The sequence below is a fragment of the Lepidochelys kempii genome, chromosome 5 (genome assembly GCF_965140265.1).
Source record: "Lepidochelys kempii isolate rLepKem1 chromosome 5, rLepKem1.hap2, whole genome shotgun sequence".
Classification (NCBI taxonomy): Eukaryota; Metazoa; Chordata; order Testudines; family Cheloniidae; genus Lepidochelys; species Lepidochelys kempii.
The window spans coordinates 123,002,769-123,019,443 of NC_133260.1; the positions used below are offsets into that span (position 1 = coordinate 123,002,769).

At 44.0% G+C, this 16,675-nt stretch overlaps 1 protein-coding gene across 3 annotated transcripts in view; it reads left to right on the forward strand.

Moving 5' to 3' along the window:
* Positions 1–16,675, forward strand: part of PLPPR1 (phospholipid phosphatase related 1) — a 179,806-nt gene that overhangs the window by 66,857 nt on the left and 96,274 nt on the right. For all 3 annotated transcript variants that reach the window (XM_073345698.1, XM_073345701.1, XM_073345697.1), the window contains one exon: positions 2,270–2,378. In XM_073345698.1, the coding sequence (XP_073201799.1) occupies positions 2,316–2,378 (63 nt within the window). In that variant the 5' untranslated portion in view covers positions 2,270–2,315. The remainder of the gene's footprint in view (positions 1–2,269; positions 2,379–16,675) is intronic.

Consider the following 16,675-nt stretch of genomic DNA (forward strand, 5'->3'; position numbering starts at 1 on the left):
CTTCCAGGACAACATCAAATGGCCAGAATGCAGGAGATAATCTGGCCCATAAAATACATTTCTTTTCCATAGGCAAATTATTGTAGTAACAGACTCACTGATGGTGAACAGTAAATTTGCAAGAACAGTCATAAACTCTACATATTTATGACATAGTTGCAAGGGCCGCAACATTCAATTAGGCAGAGCAATGGTGCTACAAAGGACCTTCAGCTTCCTTGCTATAATCTATTCAGTTTCTTAACACACGTGATCCAGATTCTTCTGAACCTAATTAAATGTCTCACAGCACACTACTTCAGTTTAAAACACCCAACTCCTTACTGTTTTCCATAATATACCTATGGAATCGAAGGCATGGTGTTAAGTCACAGGGCACTGGATTGACAAAATCCAGTTATTACTATGCTCTGGCTGCACTGGCCAGGGGAACAGTATTAATGCCGTCCTTAAACATGGTAATTGCTAGAAAGGTGCTGACAGGATTTCAGTAGTAATGATGTGCACAATTCTTGTAATTCAGTAAGAATTCTTCCTTAACCTATCATCCCATTAAACACTCCCAAAAGCCATTTAGAACAGAAATCACTCATGTACGCCTGCCCAGTTAGGAGCAGAGCTAGGTGAAATATGGATTTTGTTGTTGTTGTTTGCTGGCAATTCCAAAATATAAAACGAGAAAATAAAATTGTTGCAGCTCAAACTGAAGATGAAATTTTCTGACAAACTGAAAAATAAAATTGTTTTGGGTCAAATCACACGTTTCATTTTGATTTTGGGCATTATTGTACTTTAAAAAAATTAAAAGAAATTGCAAAACAAAGTTACATTAAATAGAAAAATGGAAACATTTTGATTTGAAAAATTGAAATGTTTTGAAGGGGGGCGGAGTTGACTGAATCAGTTTTGTGGAATTGATGTGAATGCATGAATTTTTTCAGCATTACTGAATCTGCATTGTTTGCTGGAAAATGTTTTAGTCAAAAAATTTCATCCCTCTTTAGTTAGGAGTTCTTAGGAGCCATGATGATATCAACTCCCCATCCTAGTGCCTTTCCATCCCCCTCTCAAAGGAGACAGGCCATGTGGAGCAAATCTCTGTGCAAGTGAAGTGGCATCATCCTATGAAAATTTGCCAGAATTTGATGCTACTTTAACCAGCCATTACCCCCATACATGCCTTGCCAAAACGCACAGTGCCCCAGCAACTGGGAATTCAAATGGAAGAGCTTCTTTAGGGTTCAGAGTGCTGAGAGTGGGATTGTGCCCCATGGCACCCTGGCTGTTTCTTAATGAGGTTAGAGTTTCCATTCCTCTCATTTCCCTTGCATTGTCCTGTGTGAGTGTGCGTGGTAGGGTACTGGGCAGCTTTCTGGCAACTGTGGTTTTTCCTTTGGTTTATACCACTGCCTAGTGCTGATCTCTAAAGCCATTTTAAGTCTCTCTTGGCACACCTCCAGTTAAATCTCCCATTAGAGTTCTGTTCTCCACACATTGTGTACAGCAAAGAGATTGAACGTCTCAGTGCAGATTGTTACCAGGTTATGTTCAATTAAAATTACAGTAGTCAGCATCTCAAAGTAATGCTTAGCAGGAAGGGGTTTTGTGGTTTAAACTACTAATTAACGTTGGGCCAAAAGTACTTTACAGAAAGGGCCCAATCCTTCACTACCAATCGTGTGGTACTTATTCCCACTGAAGTCAATAGTTTTGCCTACGTAAGCTGTCCTGGCATGTTAAATTGGACACATTTGCCCAGATAAATCTTTTGATCATCCACAGAGTGGCTTTCATGTCACTGTAAACCCGTCTTATTTTAAAGTATGATTTCATCATTTATTTAGCATAAAACACAATTGATTTAAACCATTTATGACATGGACAGTACAATCACTTCTGCGCTGGATTATGATCTTGCAATCTGCTCTGAGTTAAGGAGTAGTGCATGGTTGCACTGGTCCAGAAGCAGAGAAGGAATCAAATTGTGATTGAGATTTTGATTCTGCTTCCTTCTTGCTCAATGGGAGATATAATCTGCACCACCCTAAACCTGGTGACCTCTGTCTGAGTCACACTCTCACCTCTGAGGCTGCTCCAGGGGCTATGCAACAAGACACTAGACAGGTTGTAAAACTACAATCTAGCACTTAATATTGTTCCTCTTTTTCTCTGCTTGCTACATGAGCTTGCTGTGATATTCTCCAAGCTGAATTAAATGAAGAACTTTCAGTCCAATGTAACTTACTGTACATATTTGTCTGTCTTTCAGTCTGGTAAAGTTTTGGACAGTGCTTTCCCAAGAGGTGTGATGAGAAATGGCTTTAGGAAACAACACCCAGCGAAGTTATTCCATCATCCCATGTTTCATCTTCGTCGAGGTGAGTGCACTGCACAGATGCTGCAGAAGTTTGTGTCATGCTGTGATGAAGCTGGGACAAAACAGCTAAACTCTGTAAGAATGAAGAGTAGCAAGTCAGCAGTTGTGAAATGCATCCTGTTTTGATAAAGAAATGACAAGGTGACAAGGATTGTATATCACACATGAACACAGCTTGCTTATTTAACATGGCATCAGGGCCAGACTGGTCTCACATTACAATCACACAATGGGGTGTAAGCAGATTCCCCCATCCCTCCCTTACAGCCCTATATAGGTTTGTCAGACTTCAGATCCAGGTGCAGAAGAATGAGCAGGTGCTGCAGTCTCAATTAGTCCATCCCTGGAGCAGGGGAGTAGGGACTAGAGGGAGCGTTGGCTCTCCCTGCCCAACTCACTGGCTAGCATAGTTGATCTAGGAGGGGGTGTCATCATTTACTGCTGTAAGTGGCCACTGCCTTCTGGAGCAAGAAGAAAGGGAGGGAAGAATTGTTGTTATTTATATGGGTGTCTCTGAGGCATACAGTCCCTAGAGCTACCCCAGGTTGATGCAACATAGGCACCAGCCCTTGCTCGGGGGAGTGAACTAATTCTCAGTCTAGCCCAGCTTATAGACTGAGGGGCCGGTTGTTCAACTCTTACTGCAGTCGGTGAGCATTCACTCAGGTGAATGGTCTAGTGGGAATCTAGTGAGATGCTTCTACTGTTGAAACATGGTGGTGGAATCAGATGATACAACATTGTGAGTTAACTAATGTTGAAGTAATGTGAGTGAATGCTCACTTAATTTAAGTACGGGATCCAACAACCAGTGCCTTTGTTTGCTGGTTATGGAGTTGCTTTTCTTTTATCAGCCTGGCAGGTTCTTTATTGGTCGTTTATTCACTCTAGTGAGTTTGTTTCCTGTTATGATCAAAATAAATGAATACCAAAACCTCTTGTTCTCTCTCCCTACTAGGAAGTAGGTCACATCTCAACCTGAGGATCTGGATTTGGGTTATTTTTCAAGGAAACTTTTGTTAAAAGTTTGTCTGGGGAGAGCTATACTATTAAGGAGTCATAGGCATCCACCTATTGCTGTGTAATCCATACCCCCACACCTGTTGTTGTCCCTTAGTCCTGAATTGTAAAATTAACATTGTGGGCCAGATTGTGACTAGGTCTGTGAGGGTCACAGGAGCAGGAGTGAGGGAGTAGGGCACAAGAAGAACCCACTGGAAAGGGCTAGAAGGCCTAGTCACAGTCTTGGTCTTTGTGTTCTGTGGGCCTGATCCAGCTCCCACTGCAGTCAATGGAGGGACCTTCCATTGCATGGAACCAGGGCCTTTGTTGGCTGGATATGGAGTTTGTCTGAGGCCCCATGCAAGCAAGGAGGCTTGCTCTCTTAATGCAAGGATAGTAACCTCTACAAAGGGAGCTAGAGCATGTGATTGTAACAGGTACCTCTCTTGGCCTCACACATCCAGGACTGTGTTCGCTCCCGCTAAGGGAGAGCTTCTCTGCACCCACTCCCCACCTTCTGTTTCACAGAGGTGTGCCCTGAGAGTGCGATCAGTTTCTGTATGGGCCTGATCTAAAGCCCACTGAAGTCAAAGAGAGTCTTCCTATTGCCTTGAATGAGCTTTGGTTAGCTGCTATCATAATCAGAAATCTGACTGGCTGAAGAAGGTACTAGCTGTATAGGTGTGGGACATAATCACATGGGCCAGGGCTGATTAACCAATTGTTATGGGGAAATGTTGCAAAACCATTGTAGAAACAGCGTAGTGCATCTCAAGAGGTGGAGTCATAGCAGAAAGCTATAGCTAGTGAGTGGTTTAAGGCAACTGACTCTCAGTTGTGTCTTACGGTTGTCCTTGGGGATTTATCACTGACATAATACCCACATTTTCAAAGAATAGAGGTCTCTGTCTCCTGTGGAAACCAGACCAAATTGCTTAGGTAACCTCAAAAACAGGAAAGGACAGAAATCCATACATCGTTATTTCATTCATCCCCCCAAACCACATTTTTTCCCAAATGGGCATCAGAAATACCAGAAAGGTGAGAAATAAGATCTTTCAAATTTATAGCCTGAATCATCTCTGAAGATTTTTAGCCCTCTAATCTGTGAACGATGAGTCTGAGGGTAGCGGGGTCAACAGAGTTATAAATTGGCCTATAGACAAGGCTGACGTGAACGTAAAAGTAAATCAAGTGCCAGGAGGAAGGGAAGATCGTTGCTCACTGCCTGAGCATACTTCCCCTGTCCTTTGGCATGCTAGACGTGATGACAACAGTCTATTTTTCTTAAGAAACAGATGCAAAGACAGAGAACCGGTGTTAAAATGGATGTTCCCTGTGCTGGCATTGCCTAATGCCAGCTCTTCCCATTCACTGCGCTACATCTTTTACTCATGTTACTGTTTGCCTTTCTGGAAAAGTGATGTGGATTGTTCGTGTTCAGCGCAGCGGAATTGGACTCTGTAGGCTATTTATGTTTATCCCAAGTAGTATAGATCTAACCAGCTCTTAGAATTTGATTTCCCACTGGGACGGCAGAGCTGATGGACAGCAGCCCACTCACTCTGAGAAGCCACTACTGCTCTTCATGGTAAGCTCTATACTAATTAATCTTTGTAGCACTGGGCCCCATGTCAGTAATTTGATGATAGCCCTGAACCAATGATTCTCAGCATTTCCTGGTGACCCAAGGAGAGCTGGCTGATTACATGGGGCTTCTCCTCCTGCTTGTTTCCAGCTGCTAAGTCACATTGAGGACAGCTAGAAACATATTGTGTGATTTCCTAATCGTTCTTTTCCATGTTTAGCAATTTCTGGTAAAACAGTGGTGTTATGTGATGACAAATGAGAGGAGAGATGGCCCACAATCTGTATGATCATCATTGATATTCCTGGGTTACCTAGGGAGGTGGTGGAATCTCCATCCTTAGAGGTTTTTAAGGCCCGGCTTGAGAAAACCCTGGCTGGGATGATTTAGTTGGGGTTGGTCCTGCTTTGAGCAGGAGGTTGGACTAAATGACCTCCTGAGGTCTCTTCCAACCCTAATCTATGATTCTATGTTGAACCTAGAGCCCCCAACTGAAATTGAGGCCTCAGTGTGTTAGGTGCTGCACAGACTCAGGAAGAGACAGCCCCTGCTTGGGAGAGCTTACAGTTTAAATAGGCAAGACAGATGCAGGGAAGGGAAAACAGGCTCAGAGAGATTAAACAATTTGCCCACGGTTACACATGAGCTCAGTGGCAGAGCCAGGAAGAGAACCCAGGTTTCCTAGGTCCTAATTCAGAGGCCTGTCCACTGGATCCCATTGCCTCTCTCACTGATCTTCCTAATAAGGTTTTATCCACTCACTGATAAAGTTTAAGCACGTTGCCCTAAAACTTATTTTTCAATTCCTGACTGAGCTGAGCACCAAAATTTCATGCCAGTACATTTTTGCTCACAATGAAACTTGGTCTTGCCTCAGTGCAGGGGGCTGGGCTTGATAAACCCTTAAAGTCCCTGTCATGGGACAAGTGCACCCTGTCCCCTTTTGAGGCGGGGCGGGGTAATTACTTCCCCACAGTCACGTCCTTAGGACCACCCCTTGTTTTGGGGGTATGTGGACTAATGATAAAATCACTATGGCCGCTCTCGCTGTCTCAAGGTTGTGTAGCCCAAAGGCCAGAGTCAGGGTAACAGCCCCTTCCCACAGAACTGTGGGACCCAGTGGCCTAAGTCAACATGGCTTCCTGGTTTGGTCAGAGTGGTTAGAGTCAGTGTGGCCGCCTGGCTCAGCAAGGCAATATGGCCTAGTTGGAAGAGTCAGTATGGCTGCCCTCTCTCAGGGCCGCTCTCAGAGCTATGTGGCCCAATGGTCAGAGTCAGTAAGGTCGCCCTCTCTTGGGGCTGCATGGCCTAGTGACCTGAGTCAGTATCACTGCCCCTTCTGTGGGGCTGCGTGACCTAGTGGCCTGTTAGGGGAGTGGGCCACCACCCTGGGAAGGGTGGCGGCCAGGTGGGGGGACCCAGGCCCTCCCTGCTCCACCGAGTCCGCCCACAAGCCCCATCACAGTCCCTTCCAGCTGTGATTCTATGATTCTGCTCTACAATATCAGCTACAATGCTCTCAGGTTTGGACGAGCTCAAGACTGAATATGAAAGTATTAGACACACAGTTTTGATATTTAAAAATCATCCTGCTTATGCTGATATTTGATAGTTTTTATAATTCCGATGGTTATTCAGACTTCCATTTTCAACATCACTTTCTTAATCTTATTTTTCTCCACTCAGCTCACTTATCTTGGCAGTTAGTTATTATAAAACCTGACCTGAAGGTGAATGGCTCATTGTAAGGACTTTCCCCCGGGGTTGACTTTTCCAAATTCTTTTATACATTCAGATTGTGGACATTTAAATAAAGAGGTAACATGCAACATCTAATCTGTAATGACAGAAATGTTAAATCAAAATTTCAGTCCCTAATTAGAAAAGCTATGTCACATTCAAGGCTAAAGAAGACTTAATTAAAATAATTCTCAGTCACTTATCAAATATATGTCTGTGTCTAAAATATTCAAGGCAATTGTCTTGATCATTCCTTTTTATTGTGTTGTATCAGATACCATTATATTTTGACATGCAGTGCAGCTTATATCTCCAAATATTATATGACAGGAACTGCCATGATTATTTATTATATTAGATGTTATGTTATATACATACTCAAAGGATATGGGAAATAGAGAGGAGTGTTCACTCTTCTTATGTATGCAAATCTTGATGGTACTGATCAATTTTTATTTAACAAAGATAAGGAATACGTAATCTGTCTCAGGTTTTCTATGTTGCTTGCTAATACAGGACTCCTGGGGCTGGTTCCCGCCAGTGTAAATTAGAGTAGCCCCCAGGATGCTGTAATCCAGCACTGGGGGGACAGATGGTGCACAGAGCCTGCAACAAGAGCAGGGCAGTGCAAAGGTGAGTTTAAAACCAGTTTTGTCACACAGCGCTGGTATGCAGTTTGTGGTGAGATGAGGATCTGACTGTACAGCTCATGGGCCTTGGTCCTGCAAGCTATTGAAGGCTGCTAACAGAAATGCAGAGACCCAACGCACTAGGGTTTATTTGCTCAGGCGCTTCCAGAGGGATATGTGCACAATGGTCTACTGGGTTTGAAAGGAGCTCTGTAAGGAGGGAGGCAAAGTGTGTGGGGCTGGAGATAAGGTCTGTGCATTGGCCATAGCCTTACATGTATTATAGTGAATGCAAACAGTGTATAGCCGCTATTTTTAGGATTTCCAATTACTCCTATTGTAAGCCAAGACTGTTGGCTACTCGGGTGTGTTCATATGTCTCAACCTCTGGACTCTGAAATGGGGGACTGTGACCCTCAAAATGAAGGACAACACACCTTGAACTGAGGGACTCAGACTTTATGGCCAGAAGGGACCATCATGGCCATCTACTCTGACCTTCTGCACATTGCAGACCACAGAACCTCACCCACCCACTCCTGTAATAGACCCCTAACCACTGGCTGAGTTACTGAAGTGCTCATATCATGATTTAAAGACTTTAAGTTACAAAGAATCCACTATTGACTCTAGCTCAAACAAGCAAGTGACCCGTGCCCCTTGATGCAGAGGAAGGCGGAAAAAAAACCAGGGTCTCTGCCAGTCTGACTTGGGGGGAAATTCCTTCCTAACTCCAGTTAGGGTGATCAGCTAGACCCTGAGCATGTGGGCAAGACCCGACCCACCAGCCAGACACCTGGGAAAGAATTCTCCCTAGTTACTCAGAGCCCTCCCCATCTGATGCACTGCATAATATGGGGGACACATTTTTTGTTGAACAAACTGTTTTATTTGAAAAAAAATAAATACAAAAATACAAATATTCTGGAACTTATTATACTGAAGCTATACAATGATTCTGTGAGCAGGGATGAAGTGGTCCAGGGGCAGGGATTTTGGTTGTTGGGATCAGGGGTCCAGGGGCCCTGCTCTTGCCAGCACCAGGGCAAATCTCTCTTCCAATTAGCAGGGCTCCAGCATCAGCATCTTCCCCTGAGGCAGAAGCCTGGGCCCCTCAGTAGCACCTCCCAGTCGTCGCTCTCCATATTCCCCAACCCAGGCACCCAGAGGGGCGTGGGGGGCGGGAGTTGAGTCTGGCTGCTTCTCTGGACACACATTGCCACAGCTGCCCCCCTGGTTCAGCAGCCACTCAGAGCCCAGCAGGACTTTGGAAAGGCAATAAGAGACCTTGGGACAACTTGAAAAATGGGGAAGAGATGCAGCATGTCCTGCACCATGTAGGAAACACTTAAGAGGTATTGGGTGTGCTTAAGATCTGCTGTTGGCAGAGTGTGTGTGGGTTTTAAGAAAACTGTCCCTAACGTCCATGTCTCATGACTTATGCTGGCCACAGGGTCATGACTGAAACACTGCCCTGTAGGGTGTACTCCCCCTCATACTATCAGGTCATGAGTACCAAAGCACTTGCCACAGGCTGGCTGTTCCTTGTGGGGAGTCAGGCTCAGCCTTGCCTGTGGGGATCATCTGCCCTCCCAACTGATCCTCTTCAGCTGAAGATCAGGTGGCCTCGGGTAATGATTGGACCCCAGTGAGCTGAGAGAGCTCAGTTGGTGGGAGGAGACTAGGGGGTTAGGAATCCTGGTGTTGAGGCCTCGGGGGAGAGTAGGTTTGGGGATTCCCCTCCTGAGAAGGCAGCTCTGGCAAAAGGGCAAGGAGCAGCAAAGATATGGAAGGGCTAAAGGAGAGGAATGAGCTGCTGTGATGATCCTGGGTCAAGGGGCAAGACGCCAAGGAGGCAGCCCTGAGGGTTGGTGTTCTGAAGGAGGAATGGATCAGGGGTCTCTAGGAAAGAAGCCCTGGGACAGGGTATTCTGAACAGAAGCACATAGGAGGGGCATCAGATGATGGATTGATCAACCATGTCTTGCTGAACATTGATTAGGGTGGTACATTGTGACCCTGGATGGGTTGAGACTAAATGTGACCTGGACGGAGGGCTGAGCCACAAGAAGCAGCAGACTGCTGCAGGGCTGGAGTGGCTGTCAGCAGGGGGAGGGCCCAGCTACGAGGGGGAGTACGAGCACAAAGTCCTCTCTTTGATGGAGCTGTGTTAAGCAGCCCTACTGACGGTTCAGTGCTGCTCGCTCGCTAGCGTTGTCTGCATCCCTGTAGGACTGCGCCTTTAGTCCTGATGAACTACACACACAACCAAACATGGCTTGAAATCATCCCACCCAATCAGAGCTGGTTGATTGTGTTAAAAGGATGGTGGGTGCGGAGATTGCAGTAGAGAACAGTAACGCCCCGATTAGCTGGAGGTATGTTTCGTACCCAGAATTTTCATAGGTCAGTTATGGTACATGTGGACAGAATTATTGAACAGGGGACATCAGTTTTGATTTGAGGCTGTTTGTTGACTAGGGGTCACTTTGTAGGCAGAAAAAACCGAGGAGTCCTTGTGGCACCTTAGGGACTAACAAATTTATGTGGTCATAAGCTTTCGTGGGCTACAGCCCACTACACTGAGAAAAAGTGGGGCTATCGGGACTAATATTCTGAAGGACCTGAGTTCTGTTCCCTGGCTTTCCTTGTGACCTTGGGCAAGCCACTTCCCCTCTCTATGCCTCTGTTTTCCCCTCACCCTTTGTTTGTCTTGCCTATTTAAATTGTAATCTCTGTTGGGCAAGACTGCCTCTTTCTATATATATGCATAAAACTTAGCATAATAGGGCCTCTATGCATCTGCTGTAATTACTTGTCTATTTTTCATATTATTCGGTAACATCTCATTTTTAACATGCTTCATTTAAACCAGTGTTCATTCTCCTCTTTGTTTTGAAATGTGTGATATTTATAGCCATATTTTCCAGCATTGTACAAAACAAACACATACTTATTGACTATAGGCCCCTGATTCTGAAGACTCTCCCATGAGTAACTTTACACCTGTGAGTTGTTCCGTTGTTTCCAATGGGCCTGTTCATGTGTGTATTTGTTTGTAGGAACGAGGCCTGTATAAATATACTGAATCTTGCAATGTTTTGACTGTTGTGAAAAGAAATTAGAAAGCTAGTTCCAGTGTGCTAGTTTGCTACAAACATCAAGACAGAGATGTGTTTGTACCATGAGAAAACAACATGCCCCCAGTAAGACATGTACAACCCCACTGACTTCAGTGGGGCTCCGTATGTACGCTTGAGGGCAGAACTTGAACCATTGTGTGCAAACACGATGATGGACAGGCTCTAAAGCGCTTTGTGTTATAAAAGCAATTTTCCTGCACACCTTTTAAATGGAAATGTCTCCATCTGATCACAGATTACAGAGAGGTATCTAATTTGAGTGACTCTGATGCGTACAATATGTGCTGTGGTGTTCTTTGCTCTGGTGAATAGTAATCACGGATGACGGGAGTGCTGTAGGGACGGACTGGAACAAGCAACAGTACCATCAAAGCTTAGTGGGTTAGACAGCCTTCAAACTCTGCAATTTGAAGAGCCTACTTCTTTGTGCAAAGCCTTTTGATTTATGCCTCCAGGAAAGCTTTTGCCAGTGAGCGGAAACTGTGTCTTCTTGACAACTCAATGTATAGTGCTCTGCATAGAATCGAGAGGATTTTGCAGGAGATTTTTTTTTTCCAAGCTGATGCGAGCTGCTGAAAGATGTAGCAAAAGAGGAAGACAGTCATGCAGCTCGTCTGATCCAAACGTTCACTTGTAGTAAATCATATTTGACCTTATGGGATCCCTGTTTCATTAGGGCAAATGTTCCTTACGTTTCCTGGTTTTAGTTTTACACCAGTATAACTAAAATAAAAATAGTGCCTGCAGGCTAGTATGACAAATAAGAGTTCAGGATAAAAAGCCAACAGGTTATTCATCCTGATTTCAGAACTAGACAAAGGGAAAATCCAGCAGAACACAATGTAACTAAGGTTGCAGCTTTGTCCCACACCCTGTGTGTGGGACAATGCCATGTCTGTGCTGTCCCAGGCATAGGGCAGGGAAGGGATTGTGCTTCTGGAAGGCACAGCTCCCTCCTTGCTTCTTCTTACTCTGGGAGTTATTGGCCTATGAGAGCAAATTGCAACACCTCTCCCGCAAGCCCTGCCTGGTGCATTGCGGGTGCAGAGCCAGGCTCGACCCATCTTCCTGCTTGGAATGGAGGGAATAGTAGGCTTGCAGATCTTCCTTATCCTGCGTGCCTGGACCCAAGGTCCTAGTAGCCCATTCAGGAGTTTAAGGGGGATTCTTACTTCACCTTTATGGCCCTGTGTAGGCGTCTGATCCAAGCACAGTCTGGTCCATAGTGGTGTACATTGTACTGTATCATTTAATTCAGTTGATTACATTGCAGATCAGAGTTGAATGCCCCATAGATCTAAATGAATGTCTCATTTTCAGAATCTATTACAGTATGAAAACAGGTAAAATACAAAAGACCTATGCCGTGTCCTATCGTCGATCAGTACACTCATCTTCCATTGATGCCATTTGTACTTTTGCTATAATACCCATCTCCCCTTCAAGCAGGATACGGTCCTAACTAGTTGCACAGAGAGTTGGTCTTTGGTGCTGCTGAATTTCCTTGGAGCTAAATGGCAAAATGAAAATGGAATCTGAGTGAAACCAACGAACTATGCTCAACTCCCCTCCACCCCGCAACCAATCTCTGGAAGTCATTCAAGGTACATCTACACAGGGATAAAAAAAATCCTCAGCTGGCCCAGGTCAGCTGACTTGGTCTCATGGGGCTTGGGCTCCGGACTGAAAAATTGCCATGTAGGCATTTGGGCTCAGGCTGGAGCCTGAGCTCTGGGAACCTGCAAGGGCTCGGGTTCCAGATCTCGGGCTCCAGCCCAAGACCACATGTCTATACAGCAATTTTTAGCCCTGCAGCCTGCACCCCGCAAGCCAAAGTTAGCTGACCCAGGCCAGCCATAGCCATCCTGTGTAGATGTACCCTCAGAAGAGAGATGAATTCTAATGGACTTCTTAAAGAATTGCTTTCCCCTTTGTAAAATCTTCTGACATTGTCCTTGGATCAAAGGCTTATCCTTGAATATGAACCCACCTATACCAGAAATATTCATTGCCAACCCATGATATTCGTGGTGTTGCTGTTTCATTCTGGACCATCTTGAGTAAAGTACATGAAGAGATTCCACACCAAGGGACTTCTCACAAAGGGAAGATTTTTTTAAAAGGTTAGTGAAAAGGTATTTCTGTGCTAATGGCCCCCCACAGCCTGGTTAATGGGAGCAGTCAGAATATAAATCTGAGCTGGATGCAATTTCCAATTTTACTTTGCAGATCACCTTAAACAAGAGATTCCTCATTTGTCTCATCTCTAGCCAGAATTAGCGCGCACACAACATTTTGTAGGCCTTGCTGATCATCCCCTTCTCTTTTAGGCATGGAAAGAAAGATAGAAGCACAAATACTGGCCAAAAATGGCCAGTCTGCGTGCCTCAGGGTATGAAGTAGGAACTGCCTTCCTTCTAGCTGTGGATGTCCCATGCATGATCACTGCTAAGTCAAATTTCAAATTTCCCAAATTTCAGCAGGGCATAACTAAGCATGGAGGGGGTGGAGGTGGGGAACAGTTTTTTGTGTAGAGCTGCTATCTCCAAGCAAAGTAATGGAAACTTATTTACACTTCAGCTGATGAGATACTGCTGACTCACTGAAGCCATGTTACCCATAGCTCTTTGATCATTAGGTTTGGAAGTGATGTGGTGGCTCTGAAAGATAGAGGTCCAAGCCACTGGCAACCTTCCCACCCCTGGGGCCAGGACAGCCTGGCGTACACCTACCCTTCATCAACCAGCAGATCTGGGGGATCTCACTGTGCCGTTGCAGGATCCATTACCCCATTCCATGCTGTCATCAGATCTTCAGTTTTTTTAGGTTTTTTTTTTAGCCACACTGTTTGTTCCCTCATCAGGCGATTAACTCTGTCTCTGCCACAATGGGTGGAGGTGTCCTTGGCAGTGATGGCTCTTGTTTTCTGTGACTTCATAATATTTAAAAAATCTAGTCAGTACATTGATTTACATGTTAAGATAACAGACTTCAAGCAGACTTCAAAGAGAAACTGCGGAACTAAAATTAATTTGTAAATTAAACACCATTAATTTGGGCTTGAATAGGGACTGGGAGGGCTGGCTCACCACAAAAGCAACTTTCCCTCTCTTGGTATTAACACCTCCTCATCACTTATTGGGAGTGGACCACATCCACCCTATTTGAATTGGCCCTATCAACACTGGTTCTCCATTTGTAAGGTAACTCCCTTTGCTTCATATATAATAATGCCTGCATCTGTAATTTGTACTCCATGCATCTGAAAAAGTGGGTTTTTTACCCACGAAAGCTTATACCCAAATAAATCTGTTAGTCTTGAAGGTGCCACAGGACTCCTCGTTAAGGTAACCAGTTACAAAAGGGTAGTAGAATTGCTTCAGTTGGTGTGTGGTACTGATGCTCCTGATGTCGCCATTTCTGGGGCTTTATTCTCATTCTTCATGAGCCCTTTTACACCACTCTGGCAGTGTAAAGGGTCCTTAAAGTGTATGTAGGTTACCTTTTCATCATACCCTTTTACACTGGCAAAGCAGGAAAAGGGGGCTTATTTCGACTGCAAATCTGGTTTCTGTTGTATACCCTCTGCTACTTCTACCACTTCTGCTTATGGTACTTGGGACAAAAGATTGATATGTCACAGTAAGAATAACCAATCTCAGTTGTACTCTTAAAAACAGACTGCGTGTGTGTGTCTATGTGCGTAGGGGGGTAACACACACCCACACACCCCTACCTATCTACCTCAGTGCACATACAATACCACCTAAACTTTTAGGTTTGTTCCCTGAGATTGGACACAAACACTGCTGAAGAATAGGTGTCAGCTGGAAGAAATACGGAGTCTCAGAAGGCCAGGTGATTGAGTCATCCGTCTAATATTGGATTTTTCCACAGTTTCCACCCTGTAGTATTATCTTCATTTCTGATTGCCATTTTGGTAGTTTTTCATATTGTCATAGGATGAGCACTTATAGAATGCCTGTGTTGACTCTGAACTCCTGCATTTTTGAACTGTCAACTTAAAAAATATCCACAGCCAAGAGAATAAATCCAAGGAGGAAAAATATTAGAGCTGATCAAAATTATTTTGTTTTAAATTATTTTTGGTCAAAAGTGGCTTTTTGATTTAAAAAATATTCTCAAGAATTTGTGTTCATCAAAATATTTTGTTTTCCATCAAAAAAATGAAACTGAAAGTTGTTTTCAAAAACAACCCCACCCCCCCACACCCAAAATCATTTTTTCCCTCCTTTCCTTTTTTCAGTTTAGAGTTTTTCCATTATTGGTTTTCCTGGTAAAAGTGAAAATGTACATTGAAAGTCTAACATAACAAAAATGTTCAGTTTCTTTTGAAAATGTTCATGGAAAATTACGATTTTTCAACCAGCTCTATAAAATGCCTTCCATTTATTTATTTATCCACATTTTGTCTCTTTTCTGGTGAGAGAGACGGAAAGTGGGGAGAAGTCAGTGGAACTGCTTATGTGGGTGAAATTAAGTTTATGTTGAAGTGCTTTGCTGTTTCGGGATCTTAGGGCTTGTCTATGCTTGGAAATTTACTGAAATTGTAGGCACGTCTTTCAGAAGAAGAGTGTCTTGATGGGGGCGTATATTGAAATAATTCTTTTGGAACAACCATTTTGGTCCGTTTCCAAATGTTGTGAACGTCATGTCTGATCTCCGTCCTCCTAAATTGCTGAACAAACCAAAACATCAGACCTGATGACCCTTGAATGTTGGGAAAATTCAGATGCAGCTCTAGAGCCAAACACCGTGAGTGAGCCAATTGCTAAAATACATTTTTAAAAAAAATCAAACTAGATTTGCTATGAACTCTCTCCTTCATAACAACCTAGAAATTAGACCAACTGTTGGTCAGCTGATTTGTGCCCGCAGTCCTTTGGAAGATTATCCTTTCATACCGTTTTATAAATCTAGTCAATGCAGCAGCGTTCTTTTTCGTTTAAAGACAGCCAGGAAATGAAATTTTCAGCGGAAGTGCTCATAAAAGTGCTATTTTTGCTACCTGCTTTGAAATAGCTATGTTTTATGGGAGAAGGCCTGCAGTCCTCCTCACACATAAAATACAAAATATATAGCTTTAATATTTAGAGACACATGGGCGGCAAAGCATTTCTCTATTTCTCTCCCTGCATTTTGCTGCAGTGATTTTTATGTGATAAATCAGGTGGAGGAAATGTTTTTCAGTTGAACTTTTTTGTGATACTGCCTTAGATTACTTCCCTATGTTATGCAAGTGCCTCTTGAACGCATGTTTGTCGTCAGTAACACAGTGGGGATTATATTGCTACAAAAAGGCTGGAAGCATATTGAAATAATGGAGTAAACGTTTCCTTTTTTTAATTTAAGTTTTTGTTTCAGCTGTCTAGAAACTTGAAAGATTTCCCCCCTTTTTCTTGTACCATTCTTTCCTTCTTAACTTGCGACTAGACTTAGTGCAGTCAATGGGAGTTTTGTCATAGACTTCCATGGAAACACAATTGGGTCCTTTAGGTTTTACATTTTCATGTACTCTAGTCCTCAGAGCAAGTATCTTTGATAGGGGTGGGCTACTGTTTGAGCCACTTCCTTTCCATCCTTATTTCCTTGGGAAACTCTATTCTTTCTTCCTATCCTCAGAAAGCCATTGGTCTGTGGTGACCTTCATTCCAGTAAAGAAAACTCTGTCTAGAATCTGATGTTTGTGGCCTTGGAAGGATGGCTCAAAGGACTATAATGTATCCTAGAATATCAGGGTTGGAAGGGACCTCAGGAGGTCATCTAGTCCAACCCCCTGCTCAAAGCAGGACCAATCCCCAATTTTTGCCCCAGTTCCCTAAATGGCCCCCTCAAGCACTGAACTCACAACCCTGGGTTTAGCAGGCCAATGCTCAAACCACTGAGCTATCCCTCCCCCCAGTGGACAATGACCTGTTTCCGCCCGGTTTCGAACCGGGGACCTTTCACGTGTCAGGCGGTGTCATGTAATGTGCTTCCTCATTCCTTCTTTCCCCACAGCTGGAGAATGAAAGATGGGACTTGGAGGCGGGAGTTACACTTTTCATAGTGTATGAACTGAGGCAAGAGCTGGTTAAAAAATGGAGGGTAAATTCGTGAAAGTTTTCCTGTTTTTTGGAGGGGGCAGGGGAGTTATCCAAATTAAAAATTTTGATGCACATTTTTGTTGTAATTT